General features: G+C 33.4%; 1 protein-coding gene across 1 annotated transcript; it reads left to right on the forward strand.

The window, feature by feature from the left end:
* The first annotated feature begins 18,616 nt into the window (after positions 1–18,616).
* Positions 18,617–19,078, forward strand: LOC133824948 (uncharacterized). Its single transcript, XM_062257962.1, has one exon. It carries the CDS (start codon positions 18,617–18,619, stop codon positions 19,076–19,078), a length of 462 nt encoding a protein of 153 aa, XP_062113946.1.
* The last annotated feature ends 858 nt before the right edge of the window (positions 19,079–19,936 follow it).

Here is a 19,936-nt window from a genome sequence, read left to right on the forward strand (position 1 = left end):
GTAAAAACTTTGAAGATGTTGGTTTGCAACCACGCCAATTATTTCCATCATCATTAACAATCCAAGGATTCAACCAAGTTGGAGAAAAAGTAATGGGAAGTATCACATTAAAAGTGGAAATAGGCGAATTAAAGTCTGAGGTCGTATTTCATGTTATTGACTCTGACACATCCTATAACGTGTTGTTAGGGCGACCCTGGCTTCATGAATATGGAGTCATTCCTTCAACACTTCACCAATGCTTCAAGTTTTGCAAAGGAGGAAAAGTTAAAACGGTTAATGCAGAGCCAAATCCCTTTTATGGGGAACAAGTGAATTATGCTGATGCAAAATTTTACAAGCCAACTAATGTCACTATATTAAAAGGGAAACCTGAGGAAGAAAAATGTTGTCCCGAACTACTGGAAGGCTCAACCTTACAAAAATCCCTACAAATTAAACAATTATCCCCTATGAAAACTTCTCAAAAGGAAGAGGAGAATTTAAAGGCGTCTTGCCAAAAAAGAATCTTTAAATATACTCCTAAAAGTCAACGGGGAATGGGGCAAAAAGCATTAACACCTATTGAAGATACAGTGACAACCCTAATGACGAGTTTCACCTTACCATTACGAAAGATTGATCGGTCACTTCCCAATGGAAAAATGCAAATATCAATAACTTTTGGTAAAAATGGCAAAACAAACAAAAGGCCCGTTACTCTTAGCAAAAGATCCTCGACTGCTGTAACTCTGAAAGCCTTCAAGATGGAAAAGAAAAAATTCCATGTTAAGAAACAAAGACAAATCACAATTCATCAAAATAATGATTGTTTAAAGGCCTCATACGAGCCTGATGAGTTAACAAAAGAGGAAACAAGGATGTTTCTTGGTGATGAAATAAGTACATCGACCCCATGGGTGTCGGTATTCGAAAGACTCGAAGTAGGCACATCAACTCCACGAGTGTCAGCATTTGAGAGGCTTGAATTTCCATCTATTTCTCAACCAAAGGCATTCAGAAAGAGTAAGAAATGACAGTTAAAACAAAAGAAACATTTGAAAATTACTTCTTACCAAAATGAGGGGTACGTAGCACAAGAGGATCAAGAAGATGTGGTGCAAGTTAACTATCTTTCTTTTGAAGAAAGTTTAGCTGTAGATGAAGAAAACTCAAGCTCAAATTCTTCAGAAGATTTTGTGGATATCATTCAACCGGCACCTCAGGAACTAGAAGACGGGGGGCAAGCAACAGTTGATGATTTAACAGAACTCAATCTTGGTACCGAGGATGATCCAAAGCCTGTATTTGTCAGCTCGTTATTAAGTGAAGAGGAATTGCAAAAGTACAAACAATTACTTTATGAATATAAAGATGTGTTTTCCTGGGGGTATCAAGATATGCCAGGCTTGGACCCAAATGTTGCGGTACATAGGTTGGTAGTATCAAAAGATGTTCCACCTGTGAAACAATCGCAAAGAAGAATTCGACCAGAGTTAATCTAAAACATTGAAGCAGAAATCGACAAATTGATAAGAGTTGGTTTCATTCGAGAAGTTAAATACCCAACTTGGCTTGCAAACATTGTCCCCGTGTTAAAGAAAAATGGGCGAATTTGGATATGCGTAAATTATCGAGATCTAAATCGTGCCTACCCAAAAGATGAATTCCCGCTTCCCATTACTGAATTGCTAGTAGATGCTACTACTGGATTTAATGCATTATCATTCATGGATGGGTTTTCTAGGTATAATCAAATCAAAATGGCACCTGAAGACGAAGAGCTCACTGCTTTTCAAACACCAAAAGGCATTTATTGTTACACAGTTATGCCATTTGGGCTTAAAAACGCAGGGGCAACCTACCAAAGGGCAATGGCCATTGTCTTTGAAGACATGCTTCACAATACTATCGAATGTTATGTCGATGATTTGGTGGTGAAAACTAAAGAAAGGATAAATCATCTTGATGACTTAAGGTGAGTCTTTGATAGACTTAGAAAACATCAGCTCAAGATGAACCCTTTAAAATGTGCATTTGGGGTAACATCAGGAAAGTTCCTCGGATTCGTTGTTAGACATCGAGGAATTGAAATTGACCCCGCAAAAATAAAAGCGATTTTGGAAATGCCTCCCCCATGCAACTTGCGTCAACTACGGGGACTGCAAGGAAGACTGGCTTATATTCGAAGGTTCATCTCAAACCTATCTGGTAGATGCCAACCTTTCACAAGACTAATGCAGAAAAATGTACCCTTCATATGGGATAAGGCATGCCAAAATGATTTTGAAAGTATCAAGTGATACTTGTTACACCCACCAGTGTTGAGAGCTCCAATTTTGGGAAAGCCGTTGATATTGTATATCACAGCATTAGATCACTCTTTGGGACCATTGCTGGCACAAAATAATGAGGATGGAAAGGAAGTTGCCCTTTACTATTTAAGTAGAACTTTGGTAGGGGCAGAACATAAATATCTTCCAATTAAAAAAGTGTGCTTGGCTTTAATTTTTGCCGTTACAAAATTACGTCATTACTTACTCTCACACACTGTCACATTAGTGTCAAAAGCTGACCCTTTGAGGTACATTCTATCAAAACCCGTGTTGTCTGGACGATTGGAAAAATGGTCCATGATTTTGTCAGAGTTTGAAATTAACTTTTTCCAGCAAAAAGCAATAAAAGGACAAGCATTGGCTGATTTTTTGGCAACGCACCCGATTCCAGACAATATGGAGTTGCGGAAGGACCTTCCAGACGAGGAAGTTTTCACAATTGAAACACCATCTTGGCAACTTTACTTTGATGGGGCAGCAAAGAAGTGTGGGGCAGGCGCTGGTATTGTCTTTGTGACACCTTCTGGAGGATTGATACCTTACTTTTTTCACATTCTGGCTATATGTACCAATAATGTAGCAGAATATGAAGCGTTAATAATTGGTCTCGAAATTGCACTCGAAATGCAAATACAATCACTCGAGGTATACGACGATTCTCTTCTGATTATCAAACAAATTAATGGTGAGTTTGCAGTTAAGCATGAGGCTTTAATTCCTTATCATGAGAAGGCTAAGCATTTTATTGCTCAATTCCAAAATATCACGTTAAATCATGTCTCTAGGTCAAAAAATGGCAAAGCTGATGCTTTAGCTAAATTAGCTGCATCACTAACACTTCCTGGTGAAAGGGATATTCAAATTACAATAGGAGAACACCATTTGTTACCCCAAATCATAGATCAAAAAGAAGGAATAAGTACCATAAATTTGGTAACTTTCCTTGAAAATACAAACGATAATGACTGGCGCCAACCAATTATTAATTATATCCGAAAAGGAGTCTTGCCAGAAGACTTGAAAAGAAGAGTGGATGTAAAAAGAAGAGCTCTTTGGTTTTTTTTCCTCAATGACACATTGTATAAGAGTTCTTTTGATGGGATGTTGCTAAGATGTCTTTCAAAAGAAGAGGCGTCACATGCGCTTCAAGAAATTCATGATGGTACATGTGGCGCGCACCAAGCCAGCCCCAAATTGTCAGCTCAATTAAAACGGTTGGGTTACTATTGGCCTACTATGGTCCAAGATGCGATTAATTTCGCTAAATGTTGCAAGTTGTGTCAACTACATGGAGATTTTATCCATCAACCCCCTCAATCGCTTCATCCTTCAATATTGTCATGGCCTTTTGAAACATGGGGAATGGATGTCATTGGTCCTTTCACGCCACCATCTTCCAAAATCCATAAATATATCCTGGCCATTACAGATTACTTCTCCAAGTGGGCTGAAGCTGTACCCTTAAAAGAAGTACGTGCAGAAGATGTCGCCAACTTCATAAGAACCCACATAATTTATCGTTATGGGGTTCCATCAAAAATAATATCAGACAACACTCTTTACTTCAAATGTAAGACACTTGCCAAACTAATGGAGAAGTACAAATTCAAGCATAGTTTTTCAGCCGGTTATAATCCTTCTTCAAATGGCCAAGCAGAAGCATTTAACAAAGTGTTATGCAAAATCTTGAAGAAGATGGTAACCAAGAACAAAAAGGACTGGCATGAACGCCTCCCAGAAGCTTTATGGGCTTACAGGACCACTGTAAGAACTGCCACTGGCTGTACACCTTATAGCTTGGTGTTTGGGTCTGAAGCAGTGTTACCCTTGGAGGTTCAAATACCTTCATTAAGAATCGCTACTCAATTAATGACCCCAGGTGAGAATTTGCAAGTTCGTTTAGCTGAGCTCGAGGCATTAGATGAAAAATGACTTGCTATCCAACAAAAGCTCGAAATATACCAGGCACAAGTAGCTGGGACATTCAACAAGAAAGTCAAATTCAGATGCTTTTTGGTTGGCGATTTGGTACTGACTGTAAAAAGACCGGTTGTTATAACTAGAAGAATGAAAGGAAAATTTGAAGCTAAATGGGAAGGGCCATATGTTGTTACTAAGGTCTTCTTAAGAGGGGCATATGAACTTTCTGATTCAGAAGGCCGACGCATCTACCCATGTGTAAACGGAAAGTTCATCAAGAAGTTCTACACTTAAACAAAAAGGTTTCCACCTAATGTGTAGACCGCAAACTTAAAAAAAAGGTGTGCAATGAACTACGAAAGGCTTGATCCCACTTTGGGTATGTAGGCAATCTAGTTTATAACTAGGCCCAGCCACAAAAATAAAACAACTCATATTCCCCTTCAAAAAAAAAAAAAAAAAAACTACGGAAGGCTTGATCCCACTTTGGGTATATAGGCAATCTAAAATGAAATATATTATTAATTTAGATGCAGCCGCAAAATCAAAACAAAAAAATTTCTCCACACAACAGAGTTAAGGTTCATAAAGATCCAAATGACAAAACTACCATCAGTCTCTAATGCTGATAAACAAAAAATGATACTAAAAGTTTTGAAACTAAAAGAAAACGATGAGATCTTCAGTCTATCTTGAGGAATGAGGTCAAAGAATTGTGGATCTTCTGAAATTATTCTTCGTGAGCTTTGATTGCAACTTTATCTCTTTCGACTTCATAGAATTTTTCCACACCAGCTTCAAGCTTTGATTGCTTTATCCTCTCATCAATATGTTGATGCTGCTTCAATGAGTCTTCAAGATTAGAAAGATCTTTTTCGGCTGATGCTTTTTCAGTCTCATATTCAGGTCGTCTTTGTTGTAACGCCAATTCTGCCACGATAATTCCCGCCTCCTTGATCTTAAGATCTTCCAAAACTTGTTTCTTTTTCAACACAGACGTAGACAGTCTATCCATGGTAGCCAAATTTTCTTCACCGCGATTAATTATATCATGGATGAGAGATATATCAATATCTATGGCACTTTCAACTACCTGGGAAGCAATTGCAGATTTTTCTTTCAAGGCAAATGAATCATTGACAGAACTGATAAACCATGCAATCACTGGAGTTTTGACATTCATCGCCCTACAAACAGAGTCCAGTAAGTCAAGCTTCTTAATTGCTTTAGCACGGCATTCCAAAATGTCTTTTGTTGGTCGGGAAGGAGATAATAAATTAAATATGTCATTCATGATGCCAATTACGAACTCCTTGGTGTATTCCTTTAAATTTGAGTTGGTAATTGCTAAAACAAACATAGATGAGATTTGTTCTGGTGGAACAATATTCTCTCGAGATAACATTTCATCAGAAAACTCAACATTAACATGGGCATCAGACTCATCAAAATCTACAAGCTCATCTACTCTCAAACTGGAGGCATCAATACAAATGTCAAGGGGTGCATTAATTGAATCCTGTGTAATTGGGAAAGCTATACTTTCATCTTGATTAATTTCAAGGGTTTTCGTACACTTTTTCCTTTTGAAATGTACTTCTGAGGTATCATCACTATCTGACCCAACATCGACATAGTTGGCATTAGAAAATTCAGTATCATTGGGAGTACACTTTATAAAGACTTCATCAAGAGTTGAATAAATCTCTCGAATGTCCTTAATGATATATTTAGGTTCCTCTTCTTCATAAGGTTGCTTTGAGAGCCCTAAATGAAGATTCTTGACAGATCTCCCTAAGAAAGGCATACAAGTCCTTGCCCACCAACAACAGTACCACCAAGTACACTGACCCATACGAGTCATATTAGGGGTATGAAAACGAATACTAGTATTTCTCCTTAAAATCAAGGCCCAGGCTTCAGCAACGCCAGCTATCCCACATTGCGTTCTTCGAGAAAAACTATAACGGAGTTCATTTGAGGGAACACCTTGATCAAAACCAAATTGGCGAGCAAATCTATTGGGAAAGTATGGCTCAACATATAGTTCTTTACATACTCTCACAGGTAACATAGAAGAACACATAGAAACCAACATCTCAAATCTATCTTCAGATAGGTCTTCATTGTCCATACAATCAAAATCTTCTTCAGTAGGGAAAGAATATGGTCGGTGAATGACATAATCTTCTTCTCTTAAAATACGGCAGGCTGCATTAAGACTCCGATTCTCAGCTGGTACCCCAGCATATTTGCTTAAAAAAGGCAAATCAATAGAAGAGCTCCAATTGCTATATAGGTCATGAAAATGTTCAACCAACCAACCTAATACATAATGTGTAGGCAAGAAACTTTGGCCTTGACCTTGCACATGTGTAGCTGCAATATTTAAACCGTGATAAATATATCCTAAAACAGAAGGTTCAAGTGAAACTCTGACCCCTTGTGCCATTAATGAAGCCATATAAAATGTTTCGAGCCTTACATCATAACCTTGATAAGGAAAAATAAACCAACTTAACCAAAAAGATATGAAAGCTGCAAGAATACAGTCCTTGGATGTATTTAAAGGAAGAGAGCGTACGTCAATTCATTTGGCATCCTTCCTTTTTAAAGTCTTCTTTGAGGGTTTGGAGGTAGAAGCTCCCTTAATACCTTCAAAAATCTTTTGCCCTCTGTAAAAATATTCGACCCATTGCTGCCAAGTTACTTTTGTACCGTTCAAATGGTCACAAATTTGAGCATGAGTCCTTAAAAGTTCCACAACAATGGGGCTACGCATAGGCCCTTGCATAAATTCCTCATAAGGAATCCCCAAAATTGGTAAGCCACCAATGACTTTCAAGTCATATAAAGAAATGCCCATTTCGCCGCTGCTGTGGTGAAAGTATTAGCTAAAGGCCCCCAAAATTCTGTAAAAGCTCGCCATATGTTATTCTCAATTAAAAAAGGGAACCTAGATACAGTTATGGCACCATAAATCCCTGCATCAGTCAAAGTACCATGATGAAGACGTAAAGTTGTTTCTGTCCATTCCATAAGATAAGAAAGAAATTGAGCTCTCCCTCTAAAGGAAAAGTTACCACGTGTTTTCTTCTCCAATAAGATGCGATGAAGGCTAGGAAAAACTCACTGGTAACCTTATGAGTAGTATCATCATCATCTCTGTTATCAACCAACTCAAGAGCCTTAGCCTTGAAAATAGGACCATAATGTCGCATATGTTGGACAACTTCTTGATCATTCGAATAATGATATCGCAAATCACCAGAACTAACACCTTCAATTTTGGACAAGGAAACAAGGTCGTGTGGAGTCACTGAAACCCGAATTTCTTTCAATGGTACAGAACGTTGATAAGATGGCCCAATCTTAATTTCAGATCCTGTTTCATCAGGAGCCCGCTGAGAATGGAGAGTACCGAAGGCAGACATTTCAGGATAACTCTCTCACTATATAAAAAAAAATTATTATTAGTGAAAAAAAAACTCAAGCATGCACATGTAGATAAATGACACGCACATGCTTGAGGGGGCATCTGTTGAACGAAAAAAAAATTATATATTATTATAAAAAGTGGTATCAGTCAAATTAGTGGAGATGAATATCTCCACTTTTCTCTCCACCTTCCCACGTTCCACTCTCACCACTCTTCACATAACGTAATATAGAATTTATAAAAGGGGAAGTAAATCAGACAAAGAAAAAAAAGGAGGAAGGAGAAAAGTCTGTCAAAATTCTGAGAGAAAATTCTGAAAGAGAATACGATAAAAAAAGAGAGAAACACCACAAAAAAATTACAAAAAAAAGGGTTAAGTTTTCATTCTTCAGGGAATTCTACAAAAGTAAGTACTAGGGCTTGCCCTTATTTTGGTTCTCATCTTTTTAAGTATCATTTCTCATCCAATGATTCTCTTCTTTTGTTTTTGGTCCACTTTGGCCTAGGCTTTTTAAGCCACAAAAGGTCTCCAAAAGTGAGATATAACCCAAGGGGAAAGAAGAAAATATGATTTCTCTATGTAATTATGCTGCTCAAATTCTCCTAAAATTAAATTTGGTTTTTCATATTTTTTTTATGGTCCACTTTGATCTAGGCTTCATTAGCCACAATAGATCTCCAAAAAAGTGAGATATAGCCATGGAAGATATGATAAATCATAAAATTCATATACTATTATGCTATCAAAATTTCTTAAAATGTAAATTTTGATTAAACAGCAAAATCAAGGCAACGAAATTTCCTAATATCCAATGCTATATTGGAATACAATTAGTAGCTATGTTAGGCAAAGGCCAAGAAATTATTGGGAAAATTCCTCAATTTGGCTAAGAAAAAGAGTTTTGGAATCGGTAGTTATGTCAAAGTAAATATATATATATTAATATGGGCGATAAAAAGACCTCAAACTCAAAAATGCATATCATGTGTATGTGTGGGCTTAAACATAATAATTATATACAATATATACTATGTTCAATCGAGAATAACTATTCAAACTTATATGTATATATGTATATTAAACAACAAAGGTCAAGAGTCATGACTTGATGATTCCAAGTCCAATTATGTGTATGTATGTATATTTAACAAAAGTTGATTCCAAAGTCCAGCGACCAAAACTGAAGTAATTAAAAAATGACGAGTCTAAATTATTTTGGTTATTTGAAAAGTCATGTCTAATATATATATATTATATTCATCATTCTTATTATAAATTTATATACATATATACGTATTCGTGTGATATGGTTACAAAGAAAGAGATTTATGAGGAGTATATATGTATGTGGAGAAACTAAAAAAATTGGGGTCATATGTGTTCATGCTAGATAATTATAGCATGTAGAAAGATATATAAGTATATGTGTGGTATGATATATAAAAAAAATGATGAGAAAAAAAAATATATCATACTCATATGCATATATATTATATATAAACAAAATTTTGGTTACCAAAACTGAAGAAGCAAACTTTATTGAAGATGACTCTTTAAATTGAAGATAGATAATTGCCACAAATAAATCTTCGTTGTCTCCTGAGAAATATATATGTATACATAAGAGATTAAAACTATATATTTATATAATTGTTTATGATGTAATTTTGGCGCCAAAATTTGTTTAACGCCCAAACGTGACTTGGACTTAGCGGTAGTCGTGGTATAGATCGGACGGTCAATTCCACAAGGAGGCAAATAAATAAAGTTAATCAATAAATAAAGTTTAGAGATAAATAATGTGAGGAAAATAGAACAAGTGATATTTTTGTTGTTTTTGAAATTTAAAGATTAGAAATAAAGATAGAATAAAGTGTGATGTAACAATAGGTAACAAATAAGAAGGATCAAGAGTCACCAATATACATACTTATTTATTTGGATCATTGATTCACAAAAATTACACAAATGGATAGTTCACATCCCAACTATTCATTTGGAAGATTTAACATTGAAGCACAAATATATTTCACAAAAATGCATTCAAGTGATTAATATTCTTTACCATGGAAGGATGAGATAAATCTTATGAAAAATCTAAAAATGACATTATACTATTGGCAATAATACAATAAAAGATTGGGCATAAAACCTAACACAAATATTACTTTTACTATTTATAAAATACATAGAAAGAGCATGACTAATTCTATATAGATTTTAGCAAAAGTAAATATATATAAATGAGATGGAGAAAATGATAAAGATATTACCTATATTATTTTCACTAATTTGATAATACATAGAAAGTGCTTGACAAAATCTATATACTATTAGTAAACATAAATATAGATAACAAGATGAAGAAATAGAGATGAAAGAAAATAAATCACTAAAATATATAAACTTTAAGCACATGGTGAATCAAGAATACCAAATAAAGTCATAGTGCATATATGATCATCCTAACCTTCCTAAGAAGGTTAGCCTATTATGCTAGACATTCTCATGAAATTCTAGAGAGAAAATATGAGAAATGAGACTAAAATTTGGTAGAGTTTTGCTACCTAAAAATTACATGGTAAATATGAAAGAAGAGTCCCTATTTATAGAGGGAGAAAATGACTAAAAAGAAATTAAACAACAATTTGGGGTTTACAAAATAAATCTGAAATATTAATAATAAAATATGATTTTGAAAAATCAAATTTTATTATAAATATTAACCTAGTTATTTTGGTATATAGTCAAAATACCTTTTTTCTAAGGCACCAAAAAAAGATGAGCTTTAAAGCTCAAAATGGCAATTTTGCAAGGCCCAATACCCACAAAATATGGGTTGAAGGTGGCTGGTGACAGAAGTATGTTTTGACTCATTCCCAGCCAATAAAAATGTGCCACGTAGGCAGGCTGTTGGGAAGGCTTCAGATTGGGCTTGATGTTGAAGGACGTTGGAGTGAGGCTGGGCTCTTTGGGCCGAACTGGGCCTGGCATGCGTTTGGGCCGCTGGTTGGGAGCTGATGGGAATGCTCTCAAATTTGCTTGGACGTGAGGGTGAAGGGAGGAGAGGAAAGAGCTAGAGTTGTGCGTGAGAGGTGCTTCACGTTGGGTCACGGTTGCATGCAGTGCTGGGGAGCAGACAGCTAGCACGCAGGGAGGCATCAGGCAGCTGGGCTTGGACGTGTGGCATGCCTGGATGATGACACATGGCGGCTGGGCAAGAAAAAAGAAGATTTTTGCTGGGCTTGGGCCTTCGGATTGGGCTGGCTTTGTCTCAAGAAAAAGGCCATTTTTCTATTCTCTTTTTCAGATTTAATTATTTTCTTTTATCTTCATTTCAAAATGCCAAAATACAACTTTAATTCCTACAAAATAACAATAAATTAAATCATAATCAAATATTTTCATTTATAAAATAAATCATATTAATTATATGAAAATACTAATTAAAAATTAATTTATTTTGACTATTAAAATCAATAAATGTGTATTTTTCACCACTAATCAGTATATGTGTGGTATGATATATAAAAAAAAATGATGAGAAAAAAATATATCATACTCATATGCATATATATTATATATAAACAAAATTTTGGTTTCCAAAACTGAAGAAGCAAACTTTGTTGAAGATGACTCTTTAAATTGAAGATAGATAATTGCCGCAAATAAACCTTTGTTGTCTCCTGAGAAATATATATGTATATATAAGAGATTAAAACTATATATTTATATAATTGTTTATGATGTAAACAATCAAGGAGAACAAATATACATACTCAAATATATGCTTCACTTTCTTCTCAAAGTTAAACAATGTCTCTCAAATTTGGAGAACTTTAAAGAATGCATTATGTTGAGTATGGTAGAAGGTTTAAATAAACAAAAGATGATATCTTAATTATATTTCAAATTCAAATTCAAACTCAAACTCAAACTGAATTTTAGCATATAAAATAATGATATTATCTTATAAATATCTATATAAGATTTTATCACAAATTTTAAATTCAAATCTCTAAAATTAAATTTGAATTTTAGTATATAGATATTATCTGATATTAAATTTAATTATTCACTACCAAATTTTGGAATAATTAAATTAACAGATTCTAGAATCTGCCAAAATTAGTTTTGATCTCTTTATTTTATAAAAATAATTTTCTATAAATAAAGAGATTTCAACATAAAACAAAATTCTAAAATTATATCAAATGATAAAAAGAATTTTAAACAAGAGGTCTTTCACCTAAATTTTTTCAAAATATCACAAAAGATTGCTTTGAACTACGCTTGACTTAATTCCTCTAAATGATACGTAGGCAACTTAGTCATTAAAACTAAGTGCAGTCACATGAACCAAAAATTCCCAAAATTCTCAGATATCAAACACAACACTCAAAATTCCATAAAAGGTCATTCACCTCAGAATTTTTCATAACTTCCAAAACATTAAATGATTCCATGATATGGTCATCTACCGGAATTTCATAAATTTCTAAAAATACCATGAATTCCTATGAATGGTCATTTACCGGAATTCCTCCACTCATTTCCCAAAATATCTATCTAGAACTACAAGTGACTTGATCCTTCATAAAGAAGGTATGTAGGCAGCTCAGTCAGTCAAATTTACTGAGTGCAGTCGCAATTCTAAATTCCTCAAAAATTTCCCCAAATTATACAGGTACTTAATATCATCATAATTGGAATCAAAAGGTTTTCCTTTAAATAAAAAGGGTAGTAATTAATAGGTTATTCTTATAATCTTGGATGGGTCGAATTTAAATTAATAAACTCTTATGCTATAAAATTGACATAGGTGAAATTGTGTTTGGCATTAATTTTAATATATTAAATTTGAAATTTTTGTCTAACACACACTAAAAGATATTTTCACACTAAAACCAGTTGAATCAAGTGATAGTTATATCATGAATCAATAAGGATATGCTACTGATTTTTCTCAATTACTTTAAAATATTTTGTCTGAAATAAAGTTAGCCAATAAAGATTTTTACAATCTCCCCCTTCGGCAACTTGATAGATAAACATATTTTAAGACTTTATTTTAAAAGATTTTGCAAAGACAAAGTGGTTAGAGCAAAAAAGTAATGCAATTACTCCCCGTGCGAGAGACATCTTAATCATAACCAACATCACAAACAAGGTTAACCTTTTGAGAAAGTTTAACAAGACAAGATATAGACCCAACAAAATAAACATTACTCCCCTTGTTGTCTATCAATAAGCCAAAGGAGTAGTACCAACACAAAAAAAAAAAAAAAAATCCAAAGAGTCAAACCAAAATAAAATAATACTACTACTTCCCTTCTTTGCCTATCGAAAAGGCCAAAATGTAATGACAACACAGATTTTTAAGCCTTCTTTGTGGTGATTGAGAAGGTTGTTACCAATGGGAAATGCCTGGACTCCACTACCTCAAGTTTTCACCATGGCTGCAAACAAACAAAAACAGAGAGAAAAAAAAAAGAAAAGAAAAAAATAGTTTATTTTTTTAAAGAATGAGGAAATGAGTCTCTCTTTGACCAATTATAAAGAGAAGAAAATGACACTTAGAGATTTGATTTTATTCCTTTTTAAGACCAAATTAATGAAGAAATATCTTAAAAAAAATTTGTACAATCAAGGAAGATAATCTAAAAATAGAAACTTTTGAAGTCAAATAATATAATAAGTGACAAAATCAAAAACAACATATTACTACATTTTCCCTTTCTTGATAGCCACGGTCATGTCATTTTTCCTCCTTTTTTTTGTAATATAATATACAAACAAAAGTACCAAAAATATCTCATATGGATTGTGCCCAATGTCTGCGTGCCCTATTTTTGAAGAAAGTAACAAATATTAATCCATAACATATTTTTACTATAAGGTTAGAAAATATATTTAATATAAATCATGCTTTTATTTTAAAAAAATATCACAAAATATTTATTCCTGACACAAAAAAATATTTTAACCAAATCAATAAGTGTGTATGAGTCTTACAAATTTTTTCCCAGCAGTATATCTTAAGCATTTGTGTGTGAATGTGAAAACAAAGATCATTGTCTTGTATGACAATTTTTAGCATTTTTCAGGATCATTGCCCTATGTGGCAATTTTTTAGCATTTTTCTCATAGAGTACCCAAATTAGATGCTTTCACACTACACTGAAGGCAACATTTATCAGTAGTAGAGTATCTTCTACATAATTTTAGTTACATAGTTCTAACTTACTCAAAGATGTAAATCACACAACAATGCAAGTAGCTTTATTCTAAAATGGAGCCCGAAAATACTTTTTAAGGATCATATGCTCACACACTATAAACATAGATTGATTTGGAAGAATATTAATTGGAGGAACTATTTATTTTGATTTTATATATTTTTTTAAAATATTCATGGTATATATTAACTATAAAGTCTAACCATTAGTAAACATACATTTTTTCATAATGTTTGAGACTTTCTCTTTGGACAAGAACAAGAAGACATCGAGCAACACTTTCTAGCATAGGGATATGGTACAACACAAACAATATTTAATTAGTACAAACCCCCAAGGATTTCCTGAGGGAACCAAACCTGACCGTATCAAGGGCTTTTGTGAAAATATCTGCAATTTGTTTGTCAGACTCAATATATTCTAAGACCAAAGTTTTATTTTCAACAAGTTCTCTTGTGCGACGCGACTCATCATCAACACAAAAACATTTTCATGGGCAATTTTTAAATGTTTTCTCAATCGACATGGTTCATATTTACCAAAAGAATATTTACTTAAATTAGGTAAATCATGAACATGACTCATACTTCCAATTTTTCTCAAATTTTCAAAATCCACATGATCATGTTTTTCATGACACAAATTAGTATCACTCCTTGTGTTTGTGTGACAACTGTGTGATTGAGATAATGTATAACAATTATCAATATATTTATAACCCTTCAAAACATAATTTCCATTGTCGTCAAGCATAAAACTATTATCATGAGAAAAATTTACAAACAATTCTTGGTCACAGATTTGACTTATACTAATATTAGTTTTAAGTCCATCAAGCAAAAGAACATTTTGCAACTTTGGTAGTCCTTTAGAATTTAGAGTACCATTACCAAGTACCTTACAAGACTTACCATCTCCAAATGTGACTTCCCCATTTTTCAAAGTCTTGAAGTCAATGAGTATGCTTTTGTTACTCGTCATATGTCTAGAACAACCACTATAAAAAAACCAAGAGTTAGAAGCACATGTTCTAAGACAAGTAAAGGTAGCAAGACATTTGAATTTATTTTTCTTCACCCAAACTTTCTTAGGTGGAGTCCTTTTCTTCAACGAAATTTGTCTCAAATTACCATGATGATTAAAGTAATTTTTTTGAAGAAAATTCATCAAGGTAAAACATTTAGGTCAAATATGACATTTCACTCCACAGAAATGGAAAATTGGACTAAAATGACTAGTTTTTTTATTCAGGAAATTTCTAGTATGTTTCTCGTGTGTTGTAACAGATTGAGAAGATGAGGCCACATGAGTCTGAGTAGAACCTACAAAAGGGTCAGTCGTAGAAACAACAGGAGGATTTTCATAAATAATTTTTTTTTTCCTTTAGCTTTAGATCCATTTGATCCTAATCTAGAAGAATCACAAGCTTTTTGACCTACAAGCAGAACATCATCCAAAACCATAGATCTATGATTAAGCATTTTGACACCTTTCACAATTTTATCAACTTCATTAGACAAACATTTGATTTCAATATCTTTAGCAACAATCTCAATTTCATATTTTTTAACAAGAGAGTCAGGTTCTTCATTTCTCTTCTTGAGAACTTTGTTATTGTTTGCCATCAAATGATTATCTGAACACACTTTCAACCATTGATCATACATGTTTTTGTATGATTCTTTCAAGGAATCCTCATCCAAATCGGATTCATCCGAATCACCATGGGAACCCTCGTCTGTTGAAATAATATTATTTAAACAAACAAGGTTTTCATTCACCTACATAGAAAGAGGTAAGCAAGAAAAAACTGAAGTTAAGGCAAGATTAGAATTTTCTTCCTCATCACTACTTTCAGAGTCCTGGTCACTCCAAGTGGTTGCCATGACCTTCTTATTTTTCTTCAAGGTATTGGCACATTCGGATTGAATATGTCCAAAACCTTTACACTCCCTGCATTGAATACATTTTTTATTAGTAGATTCAAAAGGTTTGGAAAAATTATTACCTTTGGAGGATTTAGACATGTTTTTCTTGTTACCAGTCTTTTTCATAAACTTCTTAAATTTTTTTGATAACAAGATCATTTCATCATCATCTTCCTCAACTGAGCTTTCCATTTTCTCTTTGGAAGATTTCAAGGCAATCTATTTCTCCTTCACAGCAATTGGTTTCTCTTGTTGGCAGATCTTTTGATTAAGTTCAAAAGTTCGGAGAGATCCCATCAATTCCTCAATTTTCAAGGTGTCAAGGTTTTTTACCTTCTCAATGGCTGTGATCTTGGATTGAAACCTGTCAGGAAGAGATTTAAAAAAATTTCTAACCAAAACAGAGTCAGCCAACTTTTCTCGTAAAGCAAAATATTCATTAGCAATGTCAGAAAATTCTTCATAAAACTTAGTAAGCGTTTCTTTTTCAGACATATGAATATTTTCTAACCTTGTTGTCAACATTACTAGCCTAGATCGTTTAACATCAGTGGTTCCTTCAAATTGAGTTTGAAGGATTTCCTAAGCATCTTTGGCGGACTCACAAGATGAAATCAATTTTATATAACTCTCACCAACACCATTGAAAATTGCATGTAAATCTTTATTATTATAAATTGACAATTCATCTTGTTCATTATAACATTGAAGTTCAGATTTACCAGTGTCTTATCGAATTTCGAATCTGTCTAACTTGCCAATATTGATCTCCAAGCCTTTTCATCAAGGGATTTGACAAAAGCTTTCATCCTTACTTTCCAGTATCGATAGTTATTATCATTCAGCAATGGAGGGCGAGTTATAGATCCACCTTCTATAAAGAAATACATTTCACAAGAAACAAAACAAACGGAAAACCACAAAATCTCACTAAGAGTTTAGTGACCTGCTCTGATACCAATTGAAATTCTGTTTTTAGTAATTACCAAATTAATTAAACCAGGTGAATTAATTAAGGTGCGGAATGGTAATTAAATGTTGAAACAGATTTCAGATCTGTCGGGATAGAATAAAAACTTATCACAACAGAAATTGAACACAATAAAAAGACAGTGCAAAAACAATAAAGAACACAATGAATTTTTACGTGGTTCAGAAATCTTTTCAAATAACCTACATCCACGGGGCCACGCCAAGAGAATAAACCTAATAGTAAAGAAATAGTGTGTACAAAAGCATTGACTTAAACAATTTAAGACTCTATCTTAAACTATTGCCGCAATCTTGTTGTACTCTTCTCTATGAATCTGGTTTTGATGAAATGCTGATTCTCTTGAAATCCCTCAAAGAATAGCGAGTGCTCTCTTCCTCCCGAAGCGAGACTTTGATGAAATCTTCTCCCGAAGATCCTTAGAAACACATTCACAAGAGATACCACCTGTTACAAGGAACAAGATAGATATATGGAAAAGTGCACTCGACACACACATAAAGATTAAGGTGAACAACTTAATCTTTACAAAGAAACACTCCTAAGAAAATAACAACAAGTGTTTACAAAATACAAAATGGAGAAGGTGATTTTTCCAAAGGCCTTGGCAATGTATTTATAGCTGAGAAAAACGTCTAAGACCAGCTCTTCTGAAATCTTGCAATTAATACAAGGATATTTGCAAATTTCTTTGATTGAAAAAAATCTGCCAGCCAAGTTGATTCTGTTCCGACGAAACATGAAATTGCTGAGTCAGCATGATCATCAGTCTTGACTGGTTGTAACGAATTTGGTCATTTTTCTTGACCAGGTTCATTTCGAATATTTCTTATCCAGAATAACTCAATCCCTGAAAATATGCCATCAAAATAAATCAAATAAACTATCGTTATCACAAGATAACATATTTGGCTTTCCAAGAGCTCTTCCTGTCTATATATATCTGTTTGTACGTTCTGAAGAACCTTTCTTGTAATCTGGAGCAATAAAGAAATGATTTGCAATTTTTATTTGATTTAGAAAATTTGTCAGCCAGATTAATTCTATGTCAACAGAAAAGGAAACTGTTGAGTCAGTAATGACATCACACTTATCTAACAGAACGAACTTGATCATTTCTTTTGACCATATTCATTTTCGAAAATATCCTTATTCCTGGATGAACATAATCCCTGAAAATAATCTCACAAAATAATTTAAATACATTATTTTACCAATAAAGAATAATTGTGATAAATATGATAAAAATATTGTATTCACACTAAAAATATTTTTACATTATTTCAAAAAAAAAAAAAAAATATTTTTACACTAAAACTAGTTGAATCAAGTGACAATCATAACATGATTCAATAAGGATATGTCACCGATTTTTCTTAACTACTAAATAAAGCTAGTCAATAAAGATTTTTATAGTCAATATCACAATTATATAAAGGGGTAACGTATTAAAAGATGAAAATTGAGTTGTTGATGATAAAATAATAAAATTACGGGGCTGATACTTAGTATCTTGTGAATCCATATTTGGGTCAGCTGTCTTTTCAAGAGGAGGTTCTCATGAGTGGCTGGCCAACGGTTACAAGATTTGAAAAAAAAAAAAGCAAATCACAAAGGTAAAAGTCATTCCTTTTGCTTTTCAAATATGTCATTTCCAAAACTTTTATTTTCTCATAATCTGTATATAATATATACTTACCAAAAACCAAAGCCTTTCTTCTTCTTCCATCACTGAAAACCAGAGCTCGACAAGCATCTTCACCCAAAAGGCATGATAAAAGCCATGAAGAAGCTCAAGATCTGGCCCAGAAAGAAGAGAAAGAGAAAGGCACACCACCCTCTTCCTTACTATCTTCCCCCTCCTCCTTCGAGACCACCGCCGCCACCACCTCCGCTGCAAGCACCAATTCTACATTGGTGCTGCTCTTGCTCGAAAGCCGAGCCCTCTGCTCCGCCATTGCCGTCCTCGTGGTACTGCGACTCCCCCGGTGAGGCCCATGAGAGTGTTTTGGCAGCAGGGGTCGTCGAATATCCATCATCGGCTGCCGATGCCGGTGATGATGATGGTGAAGATTTGGAGAGCAGTAGTTCATCGTACCAGCAATACATGGTGCCGAGTCCAGTGTATGGGATTCCAGTTCCAGTGCTAGTTTCCCAAAGAGAGAGATCTGGTGGAGTCTTCAGTTGTGTCATCAACTTTGGTAGGCACCTTTTTGGTTGTTTCTTTCCATGTTATCGCATTTAGAATTTACAAGTGCAACTATGCTATTTTATTTTCATAGAAGTATAAAAGAAGAGAATCATATGTTTCTGAGTAATGTAACTGAAGGAAGAGGAATAAATTTGTAATTAGCCAAAAATACTATGCTTACAATTATTACCCTAAAGTAAATGTATTTATTTCGAATTAAAATTCCATCAGTGATCTCACTTTATGTCCTTTCAATTATTCGCTATTCTGTTAAGATTTGCCAAATTACAACGGATATAATTAATATTGCCTATAATCAATTTGTCACAATTTTTTTTACCTATAATCAATATATTAAATGAGTTTCAATGAATTTTGTTTATTCTTGGCTAATTATACCTCCCCGTACAAACATAGGCTAAAACTATTTCCTAAAATAAAAATAATTATTCCTCAAAGTCCAAACATAGGCTAAAACTATTATTTCCTAAAATAAAAATAATTATCCTTCAATGTAAAATTATTTTTATTGGTTTCTTGCGTTCTTAATTTTATACAGGGAGACTAAAATTTTTCTTAAACCTTAGGATTACTCGTTTTACAAAATGGAGTTATTATTTTTGATGACAAAGTTGGTGGCTACAGAAAAATAGTAGATACAAAAGCTGACTATTTAAGGTGTTGTTTGGTAACAATTAAAAAAATAGTTTTTTATTTAATTAATTAAAATTTTGAAAATTAAATATGAAAGTGTTTGGTAACTCTATTTTTATTTATTATTTTTTTAAATTTTAAACAAAATTTATTAAATTTTGAAAAAAAAAAATTTTCACTTTCAAATTTTTTTTAAACAGTTTTTGACTTTTAGTTTTTTTTTTCTTCTCTTTTTCAAATCAGCACCTCATTTTATAT

This window comes from Humulus lupulus, chromosome 1 (genome assembly GCF_963169125.1).
Source record: "Humulus lupulus chromosome 1, drHumLupu1.1, whole genome shotgun sequence".
NCBI lineage: Eukaryota > Viridiplantae > Streptophyta > Magnoliopsida > Rosales > Cannabaceae > Humulus > Humulus lupulus.